Source organism: Tympanuchus pallidicinctus, unplaced genomic scaffold (assembly GCF_026119805.1).
Source record: "Tympanuchus pallidicinctus isolate F22 unplaced genomic scaffold, pur_lepc_1.0 scaffold8, whole genome shotgun sequence".
Classification (NCBI taxonomy): domain Eukaryota; kingdom Metazoa; phylum Chordata; class Aves; order Galliformes; family Phasianidae; genus Tympanuchus; species Tympanuchus pallidicinctus.
In genome coordinates this window covers 48281476-48309051 of record NW_026294802.1, presented here as the reverse complement: position 1 = coordinate 48309051, position 27576 = coordinate 48281476, and the positions used below count along the sequence as shown (strand labels likewise).

Below are 27576 nucleotides of genomic sequence, written 5' to 3'. Positions count from 1 at the left end.
CCTCCAGGCGGGTCGGGTAACGGGGTCAGCAGGCTGAGCTCAGCCTGTAACTGATCCCACAGCACCGGGAGGGGTGGAGGTGCTGGGGGAGGCATCTGGTGCCGCTGAGGAGCGGTTCTATTCCATTCACCCCACAGCGACGGAGATCCATCCATACAACGAGCTGCTCACCGGTCTCAGCCTAAGAGCGATCACCTCGCGGGCCGGGGGGCGGTAATTAGGGCCTCGTTAATTGCCGCGGGGCGGGGCTTGAGGGGGGGGGGGGCGCGGCCCCGCTCTGTATAACCGTCTCCCAGCAACAGCGGACGCGTCACTTCCTGGGGGAGCGGGCGGGCAGGTGCGGTGCGGTGCGGTGCGGTGCGGTGCGGTGCGGTGCGGTGCGGTGCGGTGCGGTGCGGTGCGGTGCGGTGCGGTGCGGTGCGGTGCGGTGCGGTGCGGTGCGGTGCGGTGCGGTGCGGTGCGGTGCGCGGAGATGAGCGCGGAGCCGGACGGAGTCTCGCTGCGTTCCTCCTCGTCCTCGTCGGGTTCGCTGGGCTCGGCGGCGGGGCCGGCGCTGCGGCCGCTGTCGGCTAACGTGCGGCGGCTGCACCAGGCGCTGACGGCGCTGCTGAGCGAGGCGGAACGGGAGCGCTTCATCCTCTGCCTCAACGCTTACCACGGCCGCCGCAACGTCTGCGATCTGGTGCGCTCCCTCCGCGCTCTGCTCGACGGGCCCCGACGGCGGCAGCTGCTGCCCCTGCTGCGCCTGGTGCTGCCGCGTTCCGACCAGCTGCTCTTCGACCAATACACGGCCGAAGGGCCGTACCTGCCGCCCCCCGGCCGCCCCCCGCCTCCCCCGGGGGAGCTGCGCCAGGTGACGCTGCGCCGGAGCAAAGCCCACGAGGGTTTGGGCTTCAGCATCCGCGGCGGAGCCGAGCACGGAGTCGGGATCTACGTGTCGCTGGTGGAGCCCGGCTCGTTGGCTGAACGAGAGGGGCTGCGCGTCGGGGATCAGATCCTGGGGGTGAACGGCAAGCCGCTGGACAGAGTGACCCACGCCGAGGCCGTCAAGGTAATGCGGGGTTCGTGCTCGACGGGTGTGCGCGTCCCGGAGCTGCTCTCTCCCCTTCGGCCCCGCGTGGCCGCTCGGTGACGGCTCGGGCTCGTCCCGAGTTTCGGAGCGCGGTGCGAAGCCGTTCCGGGGTCCTCGGGGTTCTGCCGATGTCTCTGTGTGATGTGGCAGCGCCGACCGTGCCGCTTTCTTCAGTCTGAGAAGCGTTTGGAAGTTGGAAATTTGCAGGAGCTGCACTTAAAGTGCGCACTGAGCCGCCGAACCGTGCTGCCTGCGCTCAAAGGGAGAGAAAGAGAGGCACAGAGTGCCCAAAGCAGACCAGGGAGAAGGAATAGAAGCTCTAATCAAAGGCGTAGGGCTGCTGATATGTATGTTTGGATGCTGGTACTCGGTATCCTGAGGCTGTGTCCGTGTGTGAATGACCCTAAGCCATTTCCTACCTGCATAGCCACGATCGTGTGGCGGCTGGGCTCAGCAAACCTAAGGAGCTGGGGAATCAGCCTTCAGGGCTGCAGCTTGCAGGCAGTGCACGGAGGGTCGGTGTGTGGGGCACTGAGACCCTTTTGTCGCTGTTTGTGCTTTAACTCTTCCATAAGAAGCCAAAGCAGCCTGCTCTGGGCGGTGCGTTTCTCCAGCATTGAAGTTGTGTGGCTGTGAGCTCCCAGCTCTAGTCTTAAATCTGTGCTCCATACAGGGGCACATCTGCTGCCTGGCAGCAATGCTGGCCATCCTGAGACCCTGAGGGAAAAGTCTGTAGGAATTCTTTCTTTCGCTGCTGTTTTGTTCTAATAACAGAAAGATAAAGTCAACGTTTCTGGAAGTTAGCCTTGCAATTCTGTGCTCTTAAAACTGTGAGAAAAGCCCCACGCATTTCATCTGCAGCAATGGGGAGCCAGGTGTCAGGAGCTCTCATGTCTGCTGAATGATCTGTAATTCAGCCCACTGCACCAGGTAATTCACATAATAACTCTCAGTTTGTTCTCTAATACAACGTACGTGATGCCTTTTAGACTCTATTAATATCGTGTGAAGCTAAGTGCTTCCTGCACAGAAATAATTCCCGTAGGATGCAGTTTGATAAGGGCTTGCTCTGTGATGAGAGCTATATTTCACCACTGCTATTTTAATAGGAAAGCTTAAAAACTGTCTGTTTGGGAGCTGAACTTCTTTCAGCTGTTGTGTCAGTCCTGGAGCTGCGCTGGAGTTCCTGCATCAACTCCCATCCAGGTGCTGTGACCATGGGGAGCTGCAGGGTGACCCCAGGAGCCCAGCTCATGGTCAGTGTCACAGTTCTGCAAGCACTTCTGCTCCATCAGAGCAGTGCAAACTTTGTGGCTTGGTGGGGAAACACAGGTTTGGGCTTTCTTGATACAAACCCCAGCTGCAGAGCGCTCTCCCAAGTGCCTCCTGCCTGTTTCTCTCTGCCGCGATGCTGTGGCTCTCTGAAAAGGAGCACATTTTAGTGCTGTGTTTCCACCTCAGCTGTCCTGCAGCTTGAAGCTGCCCGTCTGTGGCAGCCTTGCTGTGCAGAGCCTCGCAGTGCTGGGAGGGAGGCTGTCAGAGCTCATTGCTTGGGGTGTGGGGAGATGGCAGAGCTCAGGAGCTCCTCTGTGCCCAACGTGCTGCAGGGATGCTCAGCTGTGAGCACACGCAGAGTGACGGGTCTGTAGGTATTTCAGGGAAAATTAGATTAACTTACAATTATTTTTTTTAATGAAAGGATTAGCTGAGCACTCCAAAACAATTCACTTAAATGATTGCCTTCTTAACCTTTACGTGAGCAGTGGAGTTTTACTGCTTGGCTGCTCAGTGCTTTCTCTTTCATCCAACTCAAAATTAAATGACTCCATTACAATTACAGCTCCATCATCCCGGCGTTCAGGACTGCACTTCAGACAAAGATCACTGTCACTTGAATTATGGCTTAAGAGACAGAGCTTGTGTCGTCTGTTGTATTTGTAGCAGGCAGTTGGCTTTCATCAGCCTCGCTACAGTTTGTGCTTGATTTTAACAGAAGTGCTGAAAGTTTGTGTTAATAAGCTCTAATATTGTGTCTGGAGCAGCTGAGGTGCTTGCATATGATGCAGAGATGTAGCAGAGGTGTGCAGCTCTGAGCAAACAACAATTCCACCTTCCGTGCAGCTTTCAGGAAAGCAAACTGTGTTTTCATTGCTTCTTCTGATGACTAATGAATGGATGATCGCTATGGGACTTACTTGCTGTGCTCAGTGACCCCACACCGTGCTGCATGAGCAGCTGGCAGGGATGGATGCAGCCCAGTTCTGTGAGGGGCTGGGAACCGAGTCCTAGGTGGAGAATGGGGAGCAAAGGCAGTGCATCAAGCCTTGGTTCTGTAAGAGTATCAGCCTTGTTGCTTTCAACAAGGGGAAAAAGAGGGAGGGAAGGAGCTCGCCCTGGGACTTGGAGGCATCTGCATTTCAAATCGTTGCAATGCTCCATGCAGGGCAGGGCTCCTGCTGGTGTCACTGTGGCACTCATGGCGCCCTGGGGCCGAATGTTGGGCTGCAGGTGACGAGGTGCTGCTCTGCTGTGGCAGCGTGCTAATTGGGCCTATCAAATTAATGCTGTGTGTGAGGTGGCTTGGGGTGAGCGTGTGCATCTGGGGCATCCCTGGCCCTGTTGCAGTGGGGGTTTGGCTGCTGGAATGCTGCATTCCTCAGTGGGAAGTTGGTGGGATTCCCTTCGTTTCACCAGCCCTAATGAAATGAAGTATTATACCGATGCAGAAGAATTAGGTGGAGGTCCTTAATCTCCCCGCTCATAGTGTGAGGATGCTGGCACATGGCTTTGGTGTTGGCTCCTTCAGTGGGGCCAGTGTTGCTGAGAGCATCTGTGGTTCTCAGAGTACAATAAATGTGATTTGCTGCGCTCCTTGTAAATAAATAGTTCTGTCTTGGAAAGATAACCCAAAGGACAAAGCCTCTCCCTCTTCTAGAGGAAAACAAAAGCACTGTTGTGCCACACAGCTGGCAAGTGGAAGTATCTCTTACTCTGTTCCTCTGTCCTCGGGGAAGATGATGGATTTCCTTGACGCTTCCCTCAATGCCATGTCTCCTCGGAGAATGATTGGGCTCTAAATCCCTTCTCCTGAGCTGACAGCGTGTCTGCTGGAGCGACGTGGCTGCAGTGAGTGCTGCTGTCACCGCTGCCTGCAGCACCTCTGCTCCTGCCCAGTGCCTGGGTGCTGTGCTCAGGAGCTTTGTGCCGGCACTGCTGCTCGCCTCGTTTACCCTCATGGGTTCTTTCAGAGTTCGTTTTTCACCAGGTAACTGACCGTCTCTAGGCAGTAAGGGTTTGTGGATGCTGCTTGCGTTATTTCTCGCTTCTCTGTGTGCAAGAAAGAGCAGAAAGGAGTTAGCTTTTATCTGGGTTGTTCTGAAAGCACGGAGAGGCGATGCGGAGCTCCTGCTGCTGTTAAGGCTGCCTGGGGCTGTGCGAGGGATGCACGGGGCAGCGCCCGGCTCTGCGGGTGGGAGCTGGGGGGTGACAGCGGGCTGTCCTTGGAACTGAGATCTCCTCTGCCCTTCCCGGGTGACAGGGACACGGCTTCCCGATGCCCCGAGGCTAACTGCCTGCAGTCACAATTACGCATGCATTTACATCGATTTGCATAAGCACCTCTTGTTGAAAACCAAACTGCTGTCGCCTTTGCCTTGCGAGTGGGAGAGAGGTTGGGCTGATCCTCCTGCAGGTCCCGTCTGTTCTGCCGAGGAGTCTGCCTCACCGCTCCATCCTTCCGTGCCCACCTCTCATCCCGCTCTCCACCGTGAGTGCCTCTGCTGCCCTCCTTCTGCCCTTGCACCGCTTCTCTTCCTCTCTGCCTGCAGAGGAGCGAGGCACTCAACGCTCCTCCACCTCCCCGTGCAAGGTCCCAGCCCTGCCCCTGCAGCCCCCATCCCTATAAGCGCACACAGGGGCCGCTCCATCCCCGCTGGCACTCGGATGGGAGCCAGCTGAGCCGAGCAAAACCGAGCTGAGAGGCTCGGTCCCATCCCAGCATAGCTCAGGAGACAGCGTTCAAACTTCTGCGAATCACTCCTGGGTGGTGCTGGAGCTCGCACAGCTCCCTCTGCCTCCCTCCTGTGGCATCTTTGCGTTCCTCTCCCCTTAACGCTTTGCTCACTTTTGCTTTTTGGGTGGTTTTTACCTTATTTTTTTCTTGGACTTGGTGGAGCACTGTGTGTTGCTTTGATGGATAACCCCAAGCTGACCCCCACAGCTCGCGGATGGAGCTGTGCTTGGATGCCCGCTATCTGAGCAGCCCCTAGTCTGTTATTTTTGGAAGCAAGCATCTTGCTTCTGCAGTGAGGGGGAGGATGGCTCTGAGTTAATGCTGCTTGTTTCAAACTGCGATCTACCCACTAAGAGGATGAATTGGAATAGATTGCTCATTTCATTAGCAGCAGAGGTAAGCGAGTGGGCTGCGTCCGTACGAGACGCGTGTTACAGTCAGGCTGCCAGAGGAGTGCCAGTGATTAATTGCCATTCAGTTCTGACATCTGTGTTCCTACCAGAGGATTTCTGAAGGCCCGGAGATGCTTTTTACACAGCCTTCAGCATTTCAGCTTCTTCCAGAGTGTGAAGAACATGAGAAGAAGGGGGAAGTCCTCCATAGCGTGAGAGCAGCGTTGCGGCGCTGCTGTTACAGCCTTCACACCGTGGTCTTCTTCATATGAGTTATAGCTGAGGTAAAGCCAAATCACTCTGAGCTTGGAGCAGAGTGCAGCAATGTGCTGCAGGGCCCTGGGGAAGCGAGGTCTGCGCTGATGCCGCAGAGGGATTAAGGAGGTGGAATTATTTTATTTAATGGTCCACTGCAAATGGGTTCGGTTTAGTGTGCCCATCAAACAACGTGCTTTGTCAAGAGCTTGCAGCCTGGATAGTGCTGCTGAGGGGGCACCTCTGCAGTGGTTGGGCTTCAGGATGCGTGTGCCTGAGGAAGAAGCTCTCCCTGTATTCATCCCACCCACAGCCCTTCTTTTCTCTCCATCAGCCCTGCAGGGCAGAAGCCTGATGGTTTGCAGAGAGGGGTACAAAGATGAAGACCTGCACTGAGGGTTGGTGCAAATGGCCAAAGCCGTGCTCAGGTGGGCTTTGGGACTGTGTGCAAATACATTCCAGGAGGCGCAGGGGGGAGAAATGAATGTGGTTAGGCTGGGCAGTGGTTCCTGCTGATTGCTTGGCATCCATGGAGAGCAGCTGGAAAATGGATGCTGTCCTCTGCCACGGATATATGGTGCCTCAGCACTCCTGTCTCTGCTGAGGAAGATGCCTGTGTGGTCTATGAGTAAATCAGTGCCTTTGGTTCCAGATTCATTCACACAGTATCTCTACACCCAAAGCACTTTCTGTTATCAGAAGCCTTCAACCTCCACCTCATCTCGGGGCAGCCCCACATCCAGCTGGGAGCTGCAGTGCTGGGGAAGCCCTGGGGATCCTGCTCAGTGCTGGGGGGGAGGAAAGAGTGAAGAAGAGAAGTTCTCCCCATGCAGGAAGATGGAGAGTCGCCCTCAGCCGCAGCTCATTGATGGGTGCCTCTGTCTCTGGCTGTGCTGTGGGAGCTGCTCCCATTTGGCTCACGGATGCCTCATGTTGCAGCTCTGCTGCCAAGCGCTTCGTTAAGGTCTGGTTTGCTGTGTGGATGTGCAGAGGCTCCATAGACCTGTGCCAGGTCTCGTTCCCATGCCTGCTGTGCTTCATTACGGAACGTGTGCTGTTATCCCTGCTCTCCTGCCTTCCTCCCCACAGAGGGGCTGGGCTTTGACTTCTAAAACAGCAGAGATTCTCCAGCCGGTGGGACCTGCAGCCAATGTATTTACCCCAGAGGCTGGGACTTAACTTAAAAGTACAAATGAAGAATCTTCTCAAGCTGGTGGAAGCTCATGAGTCAAAGATCTGTTCTTGTAAATAAATTCAGCTGCAGATGTGCTGCCCTGCATCGACAGAGGCTTAAGTACCTTGAGAAAGTGTGCGTCTGAAGGCTGGGGCTGGAAAAGGACTGAGGACATCCCCTCTCTTCCTTTGGAAGGGGCCAGAGGCTGGAGCTGCTGGCAGTTACATTATTTAGCCTTGAACATCCAGCCCAGGCAATGGGACGTTCTACAGATGTGTTTGCTGGTGAGAAAAGGCTGATTAATTTGCTGTCTCCAGTAATTAACTTCTCTGTGTAATGCTGCAACTTGGAGAAAGTCTGCAGTGAGTTGGCAGTGGCCTCATGCCTGTGAAGGCACATGGAGCAGTTTCATCACAACTCAAGCTGAAACCATGCTGGATTCCCATTGCTTCTCATGAAAGCAGAACTGGGATTGCAGGACCAATTTTTCAATTTATTTTTCTTTCTTTCCTATTTTTTTTTTTTTTAATTCTTCTTTCAACTGGCACAGGATTGCAGGGGGAGCACTTTGCATGCTCCAGTCTGACCTGGGGAGCAGCACTGAGAATGCTGTGATGTCTGCCTTACCCCATCCGTATAATATAGCAGCAGTGCCATTTGGTCTCAGTGAAATGGAGGATGAATGTGGCCAGGAATCCTCATGCCACAGCACAAATATCAGTGGTGCCAAGCAGAGATGTTCTGAGCAGCCATCCTTGTGCTCCAGCAGGGTCCCAGGGCCCTGCCAGCTCCTGCTCTTGTGTCTCTTCTTCATCCCAGACTGCTCTGTCCCTGTGGTGCTCAGCTGTCACCTGCATGCATAAAACATCTCCCTGCTGCAGGAGAGCCCATCTCCTGTGGCAGAGCTGCAGGGGGATCTGCATCATCAGCAGAGCTGCAGGGGGATGTGAAAAGCCCCGTGTAAATCTCTAGCTTCTCATGCCTGGAAAGTTTGCTGCATCTGTTTCTTGAACGCCTCCAAAGGCGATGACTGCCACCTGCATGGGCAGCCTGTTCCAGTGCCTGATCTCTGCTTTGAGGAATAAATTTTTCCTAATATCCAACCTGAACTGCCTCTGGTGCGACATGAGGCCATCACCACTCATCCAACCCCCACCTCACCACTGCCTCCTTTCAGGAGCTGTAGAGAGTACTGTGATCTCCCCCGAGCTCCCCTTCCCCACGCTGACCCATCCCAGCTCCCTCAGCTGCTCCCCATCACACCTGTGCTCCAGACCCCTCACAGCTCCATCCCATCTCTGGACACGCTGCAGGGCCTCCATGGCTGAGCTCACCATGGAGAAGCACAGCAACCGTGGCTGGGGAAGCTATGGGAAGTGGAAGTGCTCTGCTGGGGCTGCAGGTTTCACAGCCCTCGTTCCAGCTCTCCAGACACGTGGTGACCTTGGGAGCACGTGATGGACTGGCAGCCAAGCTGCTGTATGTGATGGGGAGGTGGTGAGCTGGATCCTTCAGCTCTGGCAGGGAGGAGCAGGAGTGATGCCAGGCTGGAGCTGGGACCCGGCCAGCCCAGCAGTTCTGATGACATTACATTTTGCCCATGAGCTGCAAGAATTGGTTCTTCACTGTCACGAGCTTTGCTCGGCAGCTTCTCTGCTCAGTGGGGAGAGGAGACCTTGCAGGGGCAGCTCATCAGAAGGACGCGTGTATGGAAAAATACAAAGCAGCTCCTTGCTGAGAGCAGATCCTGAGCGTTGATGTTCTTGAGGCCTCGGAGGGATCAGCACTCACAGCTGTCCCCAGAGAGCTCCCATAACGTTAATGTTATTTTAATAAAAGCAATGCCAGCTCCTCGCAGTGAAAGTTGGGGGGGCAGGGGAGCAGTTGCAAATAGCCTTATCTGCATCTCAAGGCCATCTTGGTGCATGCTGTTTGAAATAGATTTATGTATTTGTTAATGGCTGTGCTCATTAATTGCTGGCTTGTCCTGGGAGGGCAGCTGGTGAGATCATAGAATCATAGAACAGCTTTGGTTGGTAGGGACCTTAAAGATCACCCAGCTCAAACCCCTCTTCTGCAGGCAGGGTTGCCAACCTCTTGATGGCTGAATTTCTGGGGGAGCTGTCAGTGTCTGTTGGACATCAGGAACATTACTAAAGATGGAGCTTGGGACCAGCCTGGGGGGAAGCAAAAGTGCTGCTTTCCCAAGCACTGAGCCCATTCAGAGGTGGCAGAGAAGGCTCAGTCTGGGATTCAGCCCACGCTGGGGCTCCCTGCAGGCAGTCAGTGCCCTATACACGGCTTCATCTGCTGATGGAGAGAGCATATTTCCTCTGTCATCGACAGCATCATGGCCTGGGCACTGTGGTAGTTCAAGAGAATATAAAAATCTGAGCTGTTTCACTGGCTTTTTCTGTCTCTCATTACATTCTGCGGGTGTGCAGAGTAGCTTGACATCTTTCAGCCTCCAGGAAGGACAAAGCCTGTCCTGTCGCTCCAGGGCCCCAAGGCGGATCGTCCTTCCCCATCCATAGGCATTGACTCCCTCTTCTCTGTGCCTTCCCTTCCAGGTTCTGAAAGGCTGTAAGAAGCTGAACCTGTCCGTCCATTCGGTGGGACGCATCCCGGGGGGCTACGTCACCAACCACATCTACACCTGGGTGGACCCGCAGGGCCGTAGCGTGTCCCCACCGACGGGGCTGCCTCACCATCAGAACAGCTCGCTGCGCAAGGACGGCGAGAAGAGGAGCCACCTCCAGCTCCTGCAGGAGGGAGATGAGAAAAAGGTGAGCAAGGGCAGCACGGTGGGCCTGCCTCGTGTTACCTGCTGCCATGCAGGTGCTGGCCATCTTCGCCGACTGTGTGGTTTTTGCTTCTCTGTGTGCTGGGAAGGCTTGGGATGGAGGAGTGGATGCTCTCCAAGGTGGTGGATAGGGAACCTGTTGGTCCTGTGCAAAAAGGAGATGCTGTTGCCTCTTTGCTGCTTATTGGATATCCAAGTACTATCATATGAGTGAGCAGCCCGAAGGCATGGAGTTACCCGAGCCTCAGTATTTCCATCTTGCCATCTAGAGATTACCCAGCACTTCGACTGCGTGCCCCCAGCTCTGCCTGGAGAAGCTGTAAGGGATCTGTAAGCTGGAGGCTCCTGCCTCAGCCAGAGAGGGGAAAATCTAATACAGGATGAGGGAGTTTGCTGTTGAAATATTCATGTTGGCCACGAGGGAGAAAGGCCTATTATTTTTTACTTTAAAGAGGAAAGAAAAGCAACTGCTGCTGGCTTGCTAGTGTCCCCCACCCCCTACCACTCAGTGTCACCTTGATGCAGCCCCAGCAGAGCAGATAGGCTCTTTGAAGCTGCAGGCAGGAGGTGTTGCTCTGCACGTCGTTCCTTTGCTGCATGCTGGGTATCAACACGCAAGCCTGCAGCTGTGTGAGCCCCTTTCCAATGCTGGATGTGCAGGGAGATGTGATGCAGGGCTTGGATGCTTTTGCACAAACTCACTCTTGAGCTGTGAGGGGCACCATCCCTATGTTGCCCTATGTGATACATTCAGGCCTGAAGCTGCCTGGAGAGACTGTCCCTGCTTCAGGCTGTGCTGCTCTGGTGCCATTGCTGTGATGCCATTTTATGTGGCAGGGCACTGGGGAGATCTGCCAGCCTGGAATGCCCGTGCTTCGTGGTACTCCCAGCTCGTGGCACGCTGCCTTCAGCAGCTCTTTGCCAAGCTGTGAGTAGCTCCCTGCCTGGCTTTCCCCAAATCTGTGCTCGTTCTTCCACTCCCTGGCATAACCCATAAAAGACCGAGGCTCTTCTGTATCCAAAACGTCCTGCTTTGCCAGCTGGCAGTGAAAGGAAACCCCACCATGAACGTGATCCGTGATGGAGAGGGGTTATTTGGTCCGACTGCCTGTGCCATGAGGCACAGCACGTGCTTGGAGCTCCAATTAGCAGAATCATTTTGTCCTGACTTTGCCACACACCCCTGAGAGGTGAATCCATCCCTATAACAGGATAACGGTTATCCTCTCGCTTTTTTTTAATTATTATTATTTGTCTGTATGCATATTGCTGCTGTAAATGGGATTATTCTGTTGACACGTATCATGCAAATAAATGCAACCTATCTCTGGTTAATTCAGCACAGTCAGCTGGAATTGACAGGTACCCCCGAGGGCTGTTTGATTTCTGGATGTTTGCACTTCCTAAGGGAGAGGCTGGGGATTTGTGTGCTCCCCCCCTCCCCCTCACACCCCTCTGCTATTTCTAATTGATCTGAATGTCCTGGAACACACAGGCCAAAGCTTTCAAGCTGGTGCTGTTTGGGGAAGCGCAGCGGATTGGATTTTAGCCCTGCAGCAGGAGGATGTAAACCAGAAAGTTTGTTAATGCTTTGCCACAGTTCAGTGAATCTGCTGTAGTTAAGGTGATGTTTCCAGTTTTGGCAAGGTGAAATTCAAGGTTGGTGGAGGCATCCCACATTCGTCAGGCAGTAGAGATGCCCCTGTCTGCCTCGAGCCCCACAGGTTCCCATTGATGTTTGTGATCTGTCCAGACTCAAATCCTCTGGATTCTGACAATAGCGAAGACCACTTAGGCTGTGAATTGTCATTGTTGTGCTTCTGGAATTGACAGCTTATTTCATTAAAAGCACTTTGGAAATCATCAGCCGGTGAAAACTCAGAGGTGCTGCTGTGCTGGGAGGGAGAAGAAATGCTCTGCAAATGTTGGGCTGCTAATTCCCTAAGAAATGCCATTTCATCGACTAAATCCTTGCTCTAATGTGTTGATGGCCAGGGGAACTGCTTATTCCTTTATGGTTTTGGTGCAGGAGAAGGAAGAAAAAAAACATACGCATAGAAGAGAGTGTCTCTTTGCCTCCAGGCAGTTTTGTGCTCAAAGGTAGCTATATTACAAAAGAAAAAAAAATCCAAAAAGGAGAAATACATCTGTGATATCATTGCACGGCTTGGATGTTATTGAGAGCCTAATGGTGACTACTTGAGCATGAAGGATAATAGAAGCAGGCGAGATGAGGACAGATTTCTTCCTATTAGATGACAGTGATGTTTTCCATGTGGAGCAGTGCTGCTCTCCTCTTGCAGTTTGCTTGCTCTGACCTTGCTGAGCTTTGCAGCCAGTCTGGGCTGCTGAGGATGTGTGGTCACTTCTCCATTCAACTGCAGTTTTCCTGCTGCTCCCAGCCCTGCAGTTGATGGGCTCTGTGCTGGCCCTGCGGGGTGGAAGGTCTTTCAGACCTGAGTTGCTTGGGCTCTATGTGCTGTTTTCCACTTGCTGCTCCTCGAGTCTGGGTTTGGTGTGTGTGCAAACAAAGTGGTGGTGAGGCACTGGCACAGGTTGCCCAAGGAGGCTGTGGATGCCCCATCCCTGCAGGCATTCAAGGCCAGGTTGGATGTGGCTCTGGGCAGCCTGGGCTGCTGGTTGGCGACCTGCACACAGCAGGGGTTGGAGCTGGATGAGCACTGTGCTCCTTTGCAACACAGGCCGTTCTATGGTTCTATGATAAAGCAGCTCCTGCAGCACCACAGCAGTGCTGTGTATCTCTTACTCCATCTGATGCTATCAGGGTGGGGAGATGAGCTCAGCTTCCAAATCCCTTGGGGCAGTGTTGAAAGGAAATGTAAACATTCGAATCCAGCTTAGAGCAGTGCTGGCAAAAGGTGTTTATTGTCCAGGGATGCATAGAAGAGGGGGGAATGCAGTCAGTACAAAGCTGTTTTCACACTGATCTGTGGCTGTGTGTGCTGTGCTGCATTTCTGCTGCGTGGATTGTCATCAAAACTGGGGAATTATTGAAATGCATGGCGAAGGCATGGCAAAGAAATTATAGTAGGAAAGAAACCCTGAATGTTGCTTGGGCAGAGGGGGAAGAAGGAGGATTTTGGAACTGCTGAATGCTTTTCTGCTTTTGAAAAATACACTCAAACTTTTTATAATGGAATTGTTCAGTGAGAGCAACGTGTTAATGCAAATAAAGAGTTAAACTGCCCTTGGGTTGTACGGGCAAATGCTGTGCTGGGTGTAGGCGGTCTGCTTGGCCCTCTTCTCTGCCCTTTCTAAAGAGACACAGTGCTCAGAAAACGGGGAAGCAGAGCTGGGCTGCTCCCATCCTGGCTGGATGTGGGTAATTACTGAATAGACAAGCCCAGGGAGACATGGCAGAATGACACCTGCTGTCATCATGGGTGGTGACAGCACAGGGACCTGGCCGTGCTCAGAAGCACAGAGTTGAGATGCTGCTGTGCAGTTTTTGGGTGCCATGTAAGCATCTGTTCCCCCTCCTCTGCAGGTGAACCTGGTCCTGAACGAGGGGAAGTCCCTGGGGCTCATGATCCGAGGAGGGGCTGAGTACTCCTTGGGCATCTACATCACCGGTGTGGACAAGGGATCTGAAGCTGAGAGCACTGGCTTGAAGGTAAGAGGATGGGAGGGATGGAGAGCTTCAGCCGTAGCACAGGGCAGTGCTGGCACACAGCTGTCAGTGTGAGGCCACTGCTGCATTTCTGGGGATGGCAGGTGAAGAAAGTCACCCTGGCTGGCAGGAAAGTATTTTTCATTCAAGTTCTTGGACCCGTGCCCTCTCCCTGCTTTTCATATCCAACCCCTTTAGGTTTGGGGCCAACGTGTGCACGAGGTGCCCCGTGTGCCTGCAGGGCTGTGCAGGGCTGCTCAGTGCAAGGAGGCTGGGCTCACTGCAGCACAAACAGGAGCGTGCTGCTTTCATCCTGCAGCGCTGGCATTTGTAAGGATCGTGTCCTAACAAGCAGAAGCAGCACGACCACCCTCGGGGTGATCAATCAGCAGCCTAACCTGGTGTGACGTCCACCCTAAAGGATGCTCTGTGCAATCACATCGTGCACTTTTGCATTGCAATCCCGTGGGCTCTGAGTGCCGTCTCCTTCCCTGCTCCTTGTGTCAGTCAGTCTGGGTGGACACTGAACTCCCTGGTGTTCTCTCAGTTCACTGAAATGGTGGTAGACTGTTGAATGTTGAGGGGATAATTCTGATATTTAACAGGGTGGGCACCTGGTGGCATCAGAAGATTGCATCCAGCTGGGCACTGAGCTCACTGCAGTCCTCTGTGTAGACAGAGGAAAGAGAAGGAGATGTTTGCTGGGGGAATTCTAGCAATCCTGAACTTGTCCTCTCCAGGCTCCTGCTCCTCTTGTGGAGGGAAGAACTGCTGGTAAACGTGATTGCCAGAGAATGCATTGCTGTGTTCTGCTGTGCAGACTCAGCTGGAGCTGGTGGAGCGGTTCCTGCTGACATCTCAGGCACTGGGTACTTTGGGGGGTTTTGCTGCTTCCTCTGATGCCAGAGTAGACTTTTTTTCTCATCAGGATTGTTTTGGCAGTGGATAATTAGCTACAGCCCTTTTCAGTGTTAGCCCTTTTCAGGGCAGAGAATAAAACCCCATTTAATGAGCTGCCGAAGTTGATGCCTGGTCCCCAGTATTGAGTTTGCAGCACAGAGGCTGGGAAGAAGGAGGATGCCAGCTCCCCAGGTCCTGGTGATGCTCTGTGTGCTGTCACTCATTGACAGTGACCTTGGGAAACGCGCTGCCAGTTCAGCTCTGCAGTCAGCATTGGGTGCCCTGTTGGTACTGCTGACCTCTTGATGTGGCACCTAAACGGGGCAGGGACATAAGGAAATCTCTCTCTGCCATAGAGCCATGCTTTTATCTTCTCCTTTTGGCTGCTTTTGTGCCGTGCTTGGCACAGCCATAACTGGTGTGGGTGCCCTGGGGATGGATGCTTTCTATTTGTGGTCCTGGCACACCAGCTTCCTGTAAGTATCAAAGGGGAGGAAAGATGCTCTGGGGCAAAGGGACGAGCAAAACAAAGCTGTCCAAAGCAAGCCAAGACTCAGCAGCATGGTTTTGCATAAAGCATTTGCTAAATTATTTGCATTATTTGCTGGCAGCCAAAGCAGCACCACGTGGGGAACGTTCCGCAGGTGCCAGCAGGACGTGGGGCTGCAGCACTGCAGCCACTCCAGAATTAAATATTCACCCCTCGACCTCCTTCATGTTTATTCATCCCTGAACCTTCTGACAGTGCATTCTTCAGGCATATTCAGAAATCCGAGGCTGAAGGCCGTGGGTTGGCAGGATGCTTGCTCCCAGCTCTGTCCTTCTGATGGACGTGGCAGATGAGTTCGTCCTGCTGCTGTCCGTGGCTCTGCTCATCCTGGTTTCTTCTGCATTTGTTGTATTGCAGATTTCAGGTAGCTTTCTTTGAACAAACAACTCAATATTGAGTTTGCAGCGCAGAGGCTGGGGTAGGAGGAGGTTGCTGTGATCCATATATACCCATGGACGAGACAAGGAGAGAAAAAAACCAGACTATAAATAAGAAGTGAACGATTTTACATCACCAGTGCCATTCACAAAGCTGCCTCTTGTGTTTTGAGGCCCGCAGACAGATGAAGGTAGCACAGAATAGTGCATGACATGAAGAGGGAATGAGCCACAGGGTGAAAAGTGCAGCGAGGCGATGCATAGCTGTGTGCGCCAGGCCTGACCTGGGCACCAAAGGCAGCACTGTGTGTTCTCACCCAGCAGCAGGTTGTGCTGGGCACTGCACTGACAGAGCATGGAAAGCAGAGGCTTCTTGTCTCCTTGCTTGCCAGCTCCTTCTGGCTTGCTTTTGAGCAGCTGGAGGGTGAGCGGTGCGTTAAATCCATCTGACTGCCTTGAACCTAAGAAACCATGAAAGTTTAATCCCTGATATAGGAAACTATTAAAGATTCATAATTGCAATAAAACTACCTAATTGAATTGGGGTTTTGATGGTCCCTCCCATTGCCTTGCCCAGCGTGTTGAGGAGCTGTGGGAGATTTTTGTCCAGCCTCACCACACACTCATTGGGCAAACAAGAGCCCTTGACTTCTCACAATTGCCTGCGTTGCTTTATAGAGCTCCATCAAATCCAGACACGTTATCTCTTCTCTAAATTTAACAGGCCTAATCTCTTCCATCTGTCCTCTCACCTTCATTGCCACAAGACACTGTTTCTCTTCTCTGGAACTTTCTGTTCTGTCCTTTCTGCTGGGCAGGCAGGCTGTACACAGGGAATGCACTGACAGCAAGGTCACGCCTTTGGGTATCACCATTACACTCATTTTAGAGCTGCTCTTGAGACGTTTCTTGCCACGGTTTCCTATCACACATCTTTTGCTGCAGGTTTACTCGGTCCTTCTCAAATCACAGCTGCATGCTGAGCCACAGATCTCCTTCAGCTGTGTCTGCTCGAGTTGTTTCAGAAGCTTCCTCACATCTTGGCCAGTTGCACGGTCCTGCCTGGTTCTACAGAGCATCTTTACCAGCTCCTTCCTGTCTGAGCTTACCCAAATAGTTGAGTGATGCTGGTAGATCTTGACTCTATTGCTCTTGCTTTCACATTGCTACTACAGGCATAGAATCATAGAATGGCTTAGGTTGGAAGGGGCCTTAAATATGATCTTGGTTTGATGTCCTGCTGGGTGCTGGGTGACCCCCCAGCAGCTCAGGCTGCCCATGGCCCCATCCAGCCTTGGGCACCTCCAGGGATGGGGCACCCACAGCTTCTCTGAGCAAAAAAAGCATCTTCCCCTCTTCTTCCCACCTCTGGGCTATTCAATAATCCTTAGGTCTTCAGCTCCTTCTGTGTCTCGTTATGGTTTCTCAGGGAGACCCTGTGCCATCCACTAGCTCTGCATCTGTTTTTGCAAAAGCAAAAAGATCTCCACGTTCACCTGTCCAGTGCCCTGCTGCCTTCCAGTGCACCTGCAAGGATCACAGCTCCCAGGGCTTCTCCAGCAAAGCTCTGGGTAGTGCTAGGGGAAGCTCAGGTGCCAGCAGGGTCAGAGCTCACTGCAGATGGCATGGCATCTGTGAGTCATGTCCTACTGGAGCAAATGGATGAGTCTGGAGAATTAATCCCAGCCCTCTGAGGCTTCCTCAGAGCAAACAGCAGAACGAGACAGACTGAGCTGCTGACTGAGAGTTTATATTGACTCCCTGTGTTGTTCCTTCAGCCTCAGAAGCTTTTCCCCCCTCCCTCTTTTCTCCTTTTCTCCTCCAAGATGGGGTGAGTTATTTAAAGAACTGTCTTGTTCTGCTTGCATTGCGGCATAAAGAAAATAAGATTGCATTTTGACAGAGCTGAGCAGAAGCCTATGGTTAAGCAAAGATATGAAAGAGCAGTTTCAAAGAGGTGGCTTATCAGAAACAGGGTGAATTTTGATATGGGAGTGAGAAGTGCGTGGAATGCCCTAGAAGCAGAGAGCACTTGGGACAAAGGGAAAAATGCCAGATGCGTGCTGTGCTTTGAACACAGCCTGACTGTCTGAAAGCCCCAGAGTACAACAAAGACCCCGGCTGCAAAATGAAAGTTCAAGGGAGCAGCTGGGGAGGAAATGGGAGGAGAAGAGGGGTGAACCCCCAGCTGTCCCACATCCCACAGCGTGCAAAGAGGTGAAGGCTCTGGTGAGGATCTCAAGTGAGCCCTCCATGCTGCACGTGGATGTGAGGTTTGGAGCTCAGGAGGAAGAAGTGGGGCTGCGTATTCAATGGGGGTTGTTCCTAACCAAGTGGGGTCTTCAAGTCCTTCAAATGGAGAGGACTTGGCAGGTGAGTCTGACTTGGGATCCTAAATAGCTCCTCCAGGCTTCACAGCCAGGTCCATTACTGGCTGTTGGCTTGGTCTCCAGCCAGCAGCACTTGGATCCTCTCCCTCATCTCATTATTTCTCCAGTTGCTTTAGTCCTAATTTGTGGAGCAGTGGGAAAGAAATGCACATGGTGCCTGCCAGGCTCACCCCGTCCTTGTTCTGCAGGTAGGAGACCAGATCCTGGAGGTAAATGGCAGGAGCTTCCTCAGCATCCCCCACGACGAGGCGGTGAAGCTGCTCAAGTCCTCCCGTCACCTCATCATGACAGTGAAGGACATTGGGAGGCTGCCCCATGCCCGCACCACCGTGGATGAGACCAGGTGGATAGCGAGCTCCCAGATTGGAGAGACCCTCGTCAGCTCCACGGGGTGAGTGCTTGGTACAGCCCCACAGGGGTACAGAGTGCAGAGCTGCTTCAGAGCTCCCACAGGGGCTGTGCAGATGTGTAGGGTGTGTGTAGAACGGCAGCACATCCTCTGCCATGAGATGCTGAGAGCCTCATGCCTCAGCCAGCTGTCTGTGGGACCACCCCCAGTGCTTGGATGTTGTGGTGCCCGTATCTGGTGCTCATAGACAGCACCTGTGTGGTGGATCAAGGCTGAGCGTTGTGGGAGTTTTCCCCCATTAGCTTACAGGCATCCAGGGTGTAGAACAGGGGATGACTGATGGACATGCAGTGCTCAGTGCTGACTGATCTTCTCCCTCCTTGCAGGGCGGTGGGCGATCATGCTGCGGAGGCAACAGCTAGGGTAAGAGCTGCTAAAGCCCTTCCTTAAAGATAAAAACCAGCCATCATCTTTCCCTTGGGAGGGAAGCAGCCAGCCAGACCCTGCCCAGCACTGTGCCTGCAGCTCTGCCTCAGCCTGCCCTGTCCAAGCAATCCTTTACAAAGTGTGCTCCTTTTAAAATGGAAATGAAGCAGTGAGGTTTCACAGGTGGCTCACACTGATAATGGCTTCATGCTGTTTGCTTGGCAAAACACCTCCCCAGCCTCAGCTTTAGTGTTCTGGGGTAGCCCTGGTCTTGTCTGGCCTCATACACCTGTGGTGTGACAGCACTGCCAGGGATGGGAGCAGCAAGGACCTCCTCTGTTAGATAGAAATCCCTCCCAGAGGAAAAAGCCTTTTGTCTGCAGCCAGATGTCTCTGGCTTTTGTGTTGGTGACTCCTTCTTCTTTTGGAGCTTGTGGAAGTGCGTGTTACACAAGGTAGGAAGGCCCTCTCTTATGGCATCGGTTCCCCCAGCTCTGTCAGGGAGAAACACAGCCTGCTGTTAGAACAGTGGCAGCTCAGTGTCTGTGCCTGCCGAGCAGAACTGGGGAAGCTGTTTATTCAACTGATGCATGATTTCCTGGCTGAGTCAGGCAGACACGGAGCACATGGCTGTGCTGGTGGCTCCTTAGGGTAACCAAAGCGTTGCTCTTTCCAGCATCACTTCAAGTGATGTGAAAGCAGCAGGCAGCTGGGGCTGGTGGGCATGGGGACCATTCTGGACACTGCTGTCAGCTGCTGACTTCTCAGTGTCCCAGACCAAAACCAATCTCCTGTCTTCATCCACAGCCCATGTTCTACCGGGGCCTGGCTGGCTCGCAGGTGACACTGAGCAGCATGGTGAACCAGACCCGGGTCATGCTGGAGGAGCAGGCGAGGCACCTGCTGAACGAACAGGAACGGGCCACCATGGGCTACTACCTGGATGAGTATAAGGAAGGCCATATCTCCGTGGATGCTCTGGTCATGGCGCTCTTTGAGCTGCTCAACACGCACGCGAAGGTGAGCCCTGAGCAGCTGTGATGGGATGGGTCCCAAAATTGGGAGTGCAGTCAGGCTCTGACATCTCTCTGCTTGTCTGCCTGCCTGGCCCAGTTCTCACTGCTCTCGGAGGTGAGGGGTGTGATCTCCCCACAAGACCTCGATCGCTTTGACAACCTGGTGCTGAAAAGAGAGATCGAGTCCATGAAAGCCCGGCAGCCTGCAGGACCCAGCGTTGGCACTGATTCCTACTCCATGATGTCCTACAGTGACACCATCTCTTCCTCCAGCAGCCACTTCACCTCCACGACCGTCAGCTCAGCCCGGGTGAGCCTCTTCCTGCTGTTCCTTCACCTTTCAGTCCCTGCTCCTGGCAGCCCTACAGCAAGCTCATATCCCTCAAGTGCTATAAAGGCATTTCCCCAGCATGGAGGGGGTTCCTCCAAAGCTTTCCTTATTCCTTACAGGGTGTGAGGGGCTCACCTCCCCTGGCTGCAGGCTGTATCACAGCACCCTGCTTTTAGAGACAGGGGAAAAGCCAGCAGTGTCCTGGAGTGGCAGGACAGTGATGATTTTTTGCTGGCTTTGAGAGTCCTTTGCCCCATCCATTTGTGTTGCAGCAGAGAGGTGGGGGCTGACCCAGCTGGGTTGTCTGCTGTCACCCCATGCTTGCCCCTATCTGCCAGCTCTTGGTTTCCCATTCTAAACCTCCGCACAGGGGCTGGCTGCCTGCTCCCATCCCAGTGGTGCCCAGCACTCAGGCCACCTGCACCCTATCCAAGCCCCTGCCACTTCCCAGCACTGAGCAGCAGCACTCCCATGTCTCGCTGTCAGGCCCTCGTTGCACGCACCATCTAATTAAGTTATCATAATCACCCCTGGAGCGTGCCGGCGCACAGACCCAAAATTAATTTCCTCGCCATGAAATGCCTTTCATCATAAATGCATTAGCAGCCTTGGAAATTAAAACCTTCTTGAAAAAGAAGGGGTGATGAGGGGCTTTCTGCTTCTTTGGCAGCAAGCAGAGCAGCCCACGTGCGGGATGGGTGGAACTGTGCTTCAGGGGCCCATGAAACACAGCCAGTGGGCAGAGGTCTGGCGAGGGGCTTTGGGTGGATGGATGCTTATCTCAGCTAGCAGAAGAGCTTACAAACTTTGCTCTGCTGCTGCTCTCCCTGGCAGCCTTCACGTTCAGTGGGGATGCAGCTGGATGTGGGTTCTGCAGGGTGGGCGTGCGGGAGGAGGGATGCGTTGCGCTGGGGTTTGCTTTTGTGGCTCGTTTGTTCTGCATCCTCCCTGATGTTCTGTTTTCGCTTTTGTGCTTGTTTTCATCTGCTTTTCCCCTCGCACGTCCCCAGGAGCGGCTCTTGTGGCTAATAGACCTGATGGAGGTAGGGGCTGCCGGCGGGCGGAGCTCTGAGCGCTGCGGTTGCCATAGCAGATGGGCTGCGAGTGCGTGCGATGTGCATGGGGGGGGGAGGAGGGGACAGAGCCCTCCGGGGGCCAGCACGCATCTCAGCCACGTCAGCAGCTGCCGCGTGTCTCCCAACCCTGCTTCTCCTTCCCGTGGCTTTGCTGGGCTGTGGGTCTTAGTGCTGCAGTGCGGGCAAGGCTCAGCTGTGAACCAAACCCAAGTGGTGCCAGCATCCTGCTTGCACTAAAGCCTCGTGTGCCACCGGCAGCTCGAGGCTGTGCTTTTGCAAAGCCCAACAGCACTGATGTCTGAGAGTTTTCCTTACAGATCTTGTAAGGAAAAGGTCTGTACGAGCACCTGTGCAGGAGGTGTCCTCTGGGACACAGGTTAATTTGGTTTCGTGGGCAAAGTCGGTGACACCAGAGCGGGTTCCATCATGGATCGGTGAGCAAACATACCAAAAACAGTCAGTATGGGGCTGATCAGCACGGCGACTTAAAGTGATTTTATCCCAGGATTCTTGAAGGGTGCTCGGAGATGAGGCAGTGTTGTTTGATTGTGCCACCCGCTGGTTGGTTGTCTGAGTATCATCACCACCTGTTGTAAATGGAGGATTTTGATCTCAAGATGAGACCCACAAAGCAGAGGTTAATTGTAGACTGAAGTAATGTGATGCAGCTTGTCTGATCAGAGCAGTGGGAATTTCTCATTTGCTTGCAACCTAAGCAGCCCTTAAGGGATTTTGTCCCTGCCTCCTATCTCAGCCCTCATTGTTAGGATTAAGGAATTGAGATCTCTGTTGATTTCGTTTTTCTTTCTGCTGCCTTCTAACAAATATACTGCCATCCAGGGCCTGACTCTCTAGGTGCTGGCTTGCTCCCAGCTCCACAAAGCTGCAGGACTGGGTGCACTGCAGTAACTCAGCTCATTCGCCAGCCTGTCGTTGGGCTCCATGTCACCACCAGTAAGGAGAGGACGGTGGTGTGAAGCTGTTCCTCTCTCTGGAAAGTGAACCATAAGCACAAGAGTCAGCAGCCTCCTTCACATCTAGCAGATGGTCTGCATGTCCCCAGAGAGAGCAGAACGAGAGCAGACGAACAAGGGCCCTCCTACACTTGCAGTGGCTCCAGCACCATTTGCCTCTCCAGCCCCACCTGTCCCATTACAGGGCTGTGCCAGCTCCCTGCTTTGCTCTGAGCCCTCCGGGACAGGCACCATCATCCACATGGATGGCTGATGTGTGCTTCGTGTTGTCGTGTCACCCCCAGAGCACTCAAAGTCTGAGATGTCTGCGCTCAGCCCCTGGGGCTTTTGCACACCTGGGCTCCCAGGCTCCTCCGTCTCCATCCTCAAACCCTACGGAGGTTTGGGAGAGGGGGAGAGGGGGAAAGCTGGGCTGCCGCTCAGGCTGGCGCAGTTATTCGAAAGCAAAACCCTGTGGGAGTCAGGCTGTGTAGTTCTGCTACTGGAAAATAAGGGACTCGTTTGGAGCGGTGAGGTTAATTAAAGGCTGATCATCTGTATTCCCCAGGGGGTGGTGGTTTCTCCACCACATAATCTGCAAATGGAAGCTGTTGGATGCGGGCAAAGGCAAAGCTGGAAAAGAAAGAGCTTAGGGACAGAGATGAGGTTCCCCTGAAGCTGGTGGGCCCTTCACTGCCCTCGTACCAGGCACTCAAACCAGCGTGGTCCTTCTGGGCTTGCCAGAGCAGTTCTTAATCATTCTAATCAATATCAAGTTCAGCTGCTCTTGAAATAGCCCTACCTGTCTCCTCCTCCAGCCTCAGACACGTGGTATCACGGCAGAGCTTGGATTTGCACAGCACCAGGTCTGGCCCGAGCCTGATGGTTCTGTTGCTGCTGCCAGATCTGCCTTCAGCCCTGGCTTAGCACAGTAACCCAAAGGCTAGGGGATTTTTCTCTTTCAAAAGCCACCTACCACTGCATTGGATTGAATCGGTGACGACATCCGCCCTCATCAGAGGAAGGAGCAGACTTGCAGGCTGACCTCCCTGTTGCTCTTGGAACAAGTCATTGCTCTGAGCTCTCAGTCTCCGGGGTTCCTTCTGAAGCCACGGAGATAAAAGCACTTTGCATCAATGTTTTTACTGCTTCTCTAATGCTTTTAATTGTCTCCCGCATCTATTTTGGGACGCTGACATCTTACAGGCACAGCAGTAGCCTCCAGCAGATGGGCAAAATGCAGATGCACCAGCTTTGCAGCTAATCAGTTGTTTGTCCTGCAATAAATAACGTGCATTTGAACACAAACTGTACCCTGCCTGTTCCAGCACAGATGAGCAAACAGCCCTATGTGATGGGAAGGCAGTCAGCCCTCAGTGAACAGCAGTGGTCTCCTCAGAACCAGGAGCTGCTGCAGCACCTATTGGGGAACTGCAGCACGCTGGATTTTTTCTGACTTTCTCTGGCCAGGACGTGTTCTGAGCTGTGTTCTGACCTTTTCTAATGACATTTCAATTCTTCAGCAACGGCAGCAGCTTCTATTTGCATTAAGACTGACCGCTCTCCTTTGCTGAGGGAAATTCTGTCTTTTTCATTGCTTGCCTTCCAGGGAAGATCCAGGTACTGAACCTGACGCCCTCAGAGCTCTTTTCTCCCCTCTCTCCAAACTAAACACAGGTTTGGGTTCAGAGGAGCCCACTGCCCTGCTGCAGAGGATGGTTCCCTGCAGGCTACTCTCCCAGCAGCTTGGGAGAGGCCGTTTCTCAACTGAGTTGTTTGTTTGTATGGTCTGTGATTCTCCAGGAAATAAATACCTCTGAGTGAGGGGTGCTTGCAGGGGGTTTAGGCAATGCCCTTCATCGCTCTGCATGTTCCCTATTGTGCTGGCATTTCAGTGATCTCTTGTCGCTGCCATGACCAGGTTTTCTCTGCATTTGCCTTGCTAGAACACATCAGAATTGGAGGAAGGTGAAGACTGCCAGCAGAGCAGCATCAACACCCTGCCAGACATCTCTCTGGTAAGACAGCTCACCTTTGGTTATTGATGATACTGAGTGTTACCCCAAGTTCTGTAGCAATTTGCTCTGTCACCGACCCCTGGTGCCACTGCAGTTGCTGAAGTAAAGCAACCAAACTGCTTTGGAAGAAGGATTCAGGGTGTCTGAGTATGAGTAGCATCTGTGCTTACAGGAACCAGGCAGAAGTTGGGTGGTTTGTCCTCTAATTGTCCTCCTTTGTGAGTCATGTTGCCAATACTGTCCGAAAGATATTTCTGTGCAAATCAGCTGCTTTAGTGTTGCCCTGGGTGCGTGACTGGCTCTGTTCTTGCTTTGGCAGGATGACCTCTCGTCCTTCCCAGAGGAACCCCCCAATTTCAAGCCTCCCCCTCCTCCCACAGCCCCCCAGATGCTGGACCCCTCCGCTGCCCAGCACAGGAACCCGGGGAAGGACAAACCCAAGCGCCCTTCCTCCGAGTCCTCCCAGTCAGGCCTCTTCTTTGTGGCCCCCCGAAACCCCACACCCCCTCCGAGCCACTCTGAGAAGGACACCATCAGCGTGGCCTCCACTGCCACCACCTCCACCGAGGAATCCTCCCCGAGCGCCATCTATGCCACCATTTCCCCAACCCCGCGTGGCTCCCGACGGCAAATGGACCCCCAGCTCTCCCTGCTCAGCCATCCCCCCATCGGCCCCTTCCCCAGGGTGCAGTCCCCCACCAGGCTGACCAGCCCTCCTGCAGATGGCCCTGCGGCTGCCGGCTGCCAAAGCCCCGCGTCCCCATCCCCACCTCCACCCCCAGCCCACCCCGCTCCCCCTCCTCCCAGCCCTCAGGCCAACCAGCACTTCATCATGGTGGAGGTGCACCAACCCAACAGCGAGCCCGATGTCAACGAAGTGAGGCCCTTGCCCCAGGCTCGAGGTGGGTGTACTGCCAGGGTAAAGGCAAAATTGGAGGGTCCCCGTTGCTTTGTTTATTGGGGTGTTGGCTGTAAGTCCAGTTTGGCTTTAGCTTGGGGGCTCATCTGCTCACACAGTCCCAGTGCTGGACTGTGGGATGGGAGTGCGTCCTGCAGGAGGCAACATCCTTTGATCTGACCAGCAGCCTGTTGGAGAGAGATGGATGTGAAAGCTGGACTGTTTGGTGCGTGAAGAGTTGGTTGGATGGTCATAGCCAGAGGGCTGTAGTCAATGGCTCTGTGTCCAGGTGGAGACTGGTCAGGAGTTGTATTCCCCATGGCTCCAGCTTGATGCTCGTGAACATCTTTATCAAAGACCTTGACAATGGTATCAAGTTGTACCCTCAGCAAGTTTGCTTTGTGGTGCATCTGACACCGCAGAAAGAGGGGATGCCATGCAGATGGACCTGGACAGGCTTGCCCACATGAACCTAATGAGGTCCTACAAGGCCAAGTGCAAGGTGCTGCATTTAGACGGACATGAGTACAGACTGGGAGAATAACTCCTTGAGAGCAGCCCCGTAGAGAAGAACTTGAGGGCCCTGATGGATAGAAAGCTGGACATTAAGCAGCTATGTGTGCTTGCATCCTGGTCTGCATCAGTAGTGGGCAGGCAGTGGGCAAGGAGCAGATTGTCCCTCTGCCCTCCTGCGGCCCCACCTGCAGCGCTGCCCCCAGCACGGAGAGGTGTGGGGCTGTGGGAGTGGGTCCAGAAGAGGGCCGTGAGGATGCTCAGAGTGGCACTGCCGCCCTCCCGTGGCACCGCTCTCCCACTGCAATTAGTTCGTTAATCACGGTAACGAGAGGAACGAACACCTGCCTCAGGCACCGTCCTGCTCGAGCGGTGGAACCCAACGCTTCCAAAGGGGACATTCCCAGGGCTTCAGTCCTCCCTGCAAGGGTTCCCGATGCCCATTTCCAGGCTCCTTCTGCACCCACATCCTGCATCCTCCAAGGGGATGAAGCCCCAGTCTGGCAGCTCGTGCTTCCAGAGCAGGAGGGGAAGGCTCTGGGTTGGCTCGCAGTAATTCCAGCAGGATCCTCGAGCTCACCGTCCTCTCCCAACCACCCCAATTCATGACCCAAACTGAATCCCGAATCCAAACTTGGGGGCACTTGGTGCTCCCGACGCACATCTCTGCTCTTTGGGATGGGTTCACTTGGGAACCTCGCTCTAAAATGAGGTCCAAGCAGGGGGGACCTGCCCAGCCCCGGGAGCAGAGGAGATGTCCTGGCACAATCAGTCCTATCATCCAACCCCCCTCTAACAGCCCACATCTCTCCGCAGCCTCCACGCTCTCCCAGCTGTCAGACAGCGGGCAGACCCTCAGCGAGGACAGCGGGGTGGACATCGGCGAGGTGGAGGTCAGCGGCAAGGACAAGAGCAGGCAGCCGGTCCCTGGGAAAAGCAGAAGCCTCAAGGAGGGCACAAGGAGTGAGGGGACAGCAGAAGGGGCCTCCAAACCGGTGAGGATGGGTGCTGGGGGAGCTTGGGGTCAGGGATCAAAGGAGAGAACATCGCTGACAGGACAAAGGGGAATGGTTTTAAACTGAAAGAGGGGAGACTGAGATTAGACTTCAGGAAGAGATTCTTCACAGTGAGGGTGGTGAGGCGCTGGCGCAGCGTCTTTCCCTCTGCCTTTGTGTGCTGTGGGATTGCAGCGGGTGGCAGGAGCCCCTCAGCATCACTGCCCTGTGCCCACAGCCAGGGCTCCTGGAGCCCACCTCGTGTCTGATCCGGGTGTCCAAGAGCGCGCCGACCTTGGGAATCGCCATCGAGGGCGGAGCGAACACGCGGCAGCCACTGCCCCGCATCGTCACCATACAGGTAGGGGGAGCTGAGGATCGGGAGAGCTCGGCACACGTCCCAGCCCTGTGCTCCCCGTTGGCTTGGGAAAGCCCCACAGTCACCTGCTGTCAGCCGTGTGGCTCCAGCCCTGCCCAGGGGGGATTTTCGGGATGCCTCCATTCTGTTAGGGAGGACTTGAGGAGTGGAGGGTTGTTCACGTGCTGTGGCTGATCCCATAACATAAGGTGTGTCCCGGGAATGGAGGGCTCACTGCAGACGTGCAGGGGATGTGGGCAGCCCCAAGAACGTGCCAAGTGTGGGGGTTGGGGAAGGGAGAATGGTGGATGAGGGCTGGGGAGCAGCACCTGCAGCTCTGCCCTCGGGTGCAGCCTGCTCTGCTCTTTGCTTGGAGCAAACCTCAAGTTACAGCAGCAGAAGGGCAGAGCCGAGCCCGTCCCTCCTTTGCAGCGCGGCGGTTCAGCACACAACTGCGGGCAGCTGAAGGTGGGCCACGTCATCCTGGAGGTGAACGGCACGGGGCTGCGGGGCAAGGAGCACCGCGAGGCTGCCCGCATCATCGCCGAGGCATTCAAGCTGAAGGAGAAGGACTACATCGATTTCCTGGTTACAGAGTTCAACGTCGCCCTTTAGGAGCCACGTGGGACCCGGGGGGCACCCGGATGGGAATGGGAGGCGACGTGGGGGCACCGGTGCCCCCCCCCCCCACTGCTGCACCGCAATGCACACGCAGAATCCCACACCGTCCCCAGCTGTCCCCCACGGGGCTGAGAACGGACAGACTCGCACCCACTTTGGGGCAGGGGTGCCCTATGCCCGGGGGGGGGGGTAAACTAACCCTATGTCCCCGCGGTCATTCTGGTGCCAGGTGAGGGGGAGGAGGTGGAAAGATGAGCACGCAGAGAGCAGCCGGACGCCTTGTGACTTGCTGCCGCTGTCATTGTATTTATACACAGAGCTTGGCTTTAGTTTTTCAATAAACGGGCGGTTATAGGGCGGTATTGGGGTGCCTATGGGGCGCGGCGCGGCGCGGCTCAGCAGCCGCCAGGGGGTGCCCGCGCTGCATAAATTATGATGATCAGCAACACTTTCCGCGCTCCCATTG

General features: G+C 54.3%; 1 protein-coding gene across 2 annotated transcripts; it reads left to right on the top strand.

Moving 5' to 3' along the window:
- The first annotated feature begins 403 nt into the window (after positions 1–403).
- On the top strand, positions 404–27522 carry WHRN (whirlin). 2 transcript variants are annotated; one of them, XM_052668932.1, is made up of 13 exons: positions 404–1051; positions 9476–9691; positions 13217–13342; positions 17745–17947; positions 18292–18328; positions 19139–19351; positions 19445–19657; positions 20689–20721; positions 23654–23725; positions 24045–24627; positions 25953–26131; positions 26370–26492; positions 26922–27522. In XM_052668932.1, exons 1-13 carry the CDS (start codon positions 473–475, stop codon positions 27102–27104), a joined length of 2760 nt encoding a protein of 919 aa, XP_052524892.1. In that variant the 5' UTR covers positions 404–472; the 3' UTR covers positions 27105–27522. The 2 variants fall into 2 exon arrangements, with proteins under 2 accessions (XP_052524892.1, XP_052524893.1); XM_052668933.1 differs by lacking the exon at positions 20689–20721.
- The last annotated feature ends 54 nt before the right edge of the window (positions 27523–27576 follow it).